This window comes from Otolemur garnettii, unplaced genomic scaffold, assembly GCF_000181295.1.
Source record: "Otolemur garnettii isolate 467f Iridium unplaced genomic scaffold, OtoGar3 scaffold00050, whole genome shotgun sequence".
Taxonomy (NCBI): domain Eukaryota; kingdom Metazoa; phylum Chordata; class Mammalia; order Primates; family Galagidae; genus Otolemur; species Otolemur garnettii.
Genome location: NW_003852445.1, coordinates 10,573,504 through 10,575,068, shown reverse-complemented (window position 1 = coordinate 10,575,068; position 1,565 = coordinate 10,573,504). Strand labels below are relative to the sequence as shown.

The window sequence follows — 1,565 nt, the reverse complement described above, 5'->3', positions numbered from 1 at the left end:
TTTCTGTTCTTTACTAATTCTTTTCATTGTTTTAAACAGTAGTCATTAAACTGATTCATGTGAAAAGCTACAACTCATAGTCTTGAAAACACTGGTCTGAGGCCAGCCTTACACTGGAGTATCCCTATAAAGGCATCAGGACAGAGCCAAACCCTGTGCCTAGGACCCCTGGGATTCCTGGGTATGTTTCAGGAGCCATGTAGACAAGAGAGATAAGAAAGGCTCAGCACACTCAGACCCAGGCCCTGCCCCAAGTAAACCAAAGTTCCTCAGCAATTATCTGGGATTTCATGTAAGATTCATCCTAGAGACAGGAAGCAAAAAGTTTAAAAGAAATTAAAAGGTTTGAAAATCACTGAGTTAGATGACCTTTCAAGGATCCCTTTCTGGTGTGTAAGTCTGGAAATAAATATTTGTTCCAAACTATAGAATAAACCAAAAAAACCCCAAAAATCTACATATTACTATAGAATCAAAACCGTATTAGACCACAAAAACTTTTAATACTGATCATTTAAAGTTTTGTAATTTATAATGTTAGAATTTCTGAACATACTGTCTGACTAAAAGTGCTGAAGGCACCTCAGCCTCCCCTCAAATTCCCTCCCCATCCTCTAGAATAATGCCCCAAGACTTCTTCTGTACTAAAAGGAAGTTTTGTTCATGGTTCTTATTAACGAAACAATTTTATATTTGCTAAATATGACATAATACTAAGTAAACTCACTAAGCCACATGAATTACTAGGTCCCTTAGTGATCAATTTCAACAAAACAAAAACTCAGCAGCTTTTGTCACTCATAAAAACATGTATCTTCCCACTGGAATTACCTCCAGCCATAATATACCGAGTTGGATGCATAGCATTGATGGAACACACGGAGACAAGGCATTCTCCACCAAAAAAAGAATGTATCCCCTTTCCTGTCTCATGGAAAATTTCTACCCGTCGTGGATAGGCCATGCTGGCAATTATGAAACAATCTTCTTGTTTAGGGTCCCACACAGCTTGAAACCTGGTCAGCCATCGCCCAGTGATGGTGTTGTGCCTAGTGAAAAAAAAAAAAAACAGCATTTTTAAAGTAAGAGTTACATAATTCAAGGTAGCATTAATTGGGTGGAAGATAAGTAACCCTTATCCTAAATGCTGTTTTCTCTGTCAAGTTTCTTCTCATTAAGTTACAGAGTTACCACCAACCTTATCTCATCCTCCTTTAAAGACTGAAACTCTAGACACAGATGATGGTCCTCCTCATCTGTGAATCTCCAGCACTGAGCACAATGATTTGTGCTTAGTAGATGAAAACGGAAATGGTTTTTTTTTTTTTTTTGCTCACTTTTCCTAGTCCGATGGACAAGGAGAATTTTCTGTGGGAAATCTCCCTTTTTACAAAGCACATCTTAACAAAAGAAGTCCTAGAAGTAAATCTATAATCTTGGTTATTTTTTGATATTTTAAACCTCAAACCATTTTATATTCCATACAACTTTAAAATAAAAAACACATTTAGGCTCGGCGCCTGTGGCTCAAGCGGCTAAGGCGCCAGCCACATACACCTAAGGTG

The 1,565-nt window shown here is 37.8% G+C and overlaps 1 protein-coding gene across 1 annotated transcript in view; it reads right to left on the bottom strand.

The window, feature by feature from the left end:
* Positions 1-755: 755 nt before the first annotated feature.
* Positions 756-1,565, bottom strand: part of WDR76 (WD repeat domain 76) — a 59,767-nt gene continuing 58,957 nt past the window's right edge. The window contains exon 13 of the mRNA XM_003791779.2: positions 756-1,049. Coding sequence (XP_003791827.1) covers positions 782-1,049 — 268 coding nt within the window. The 3' untranslated portion in view covers positions 756-781. The remainder of the gene's footprint in view (positions 1,050-1,565) is intronic.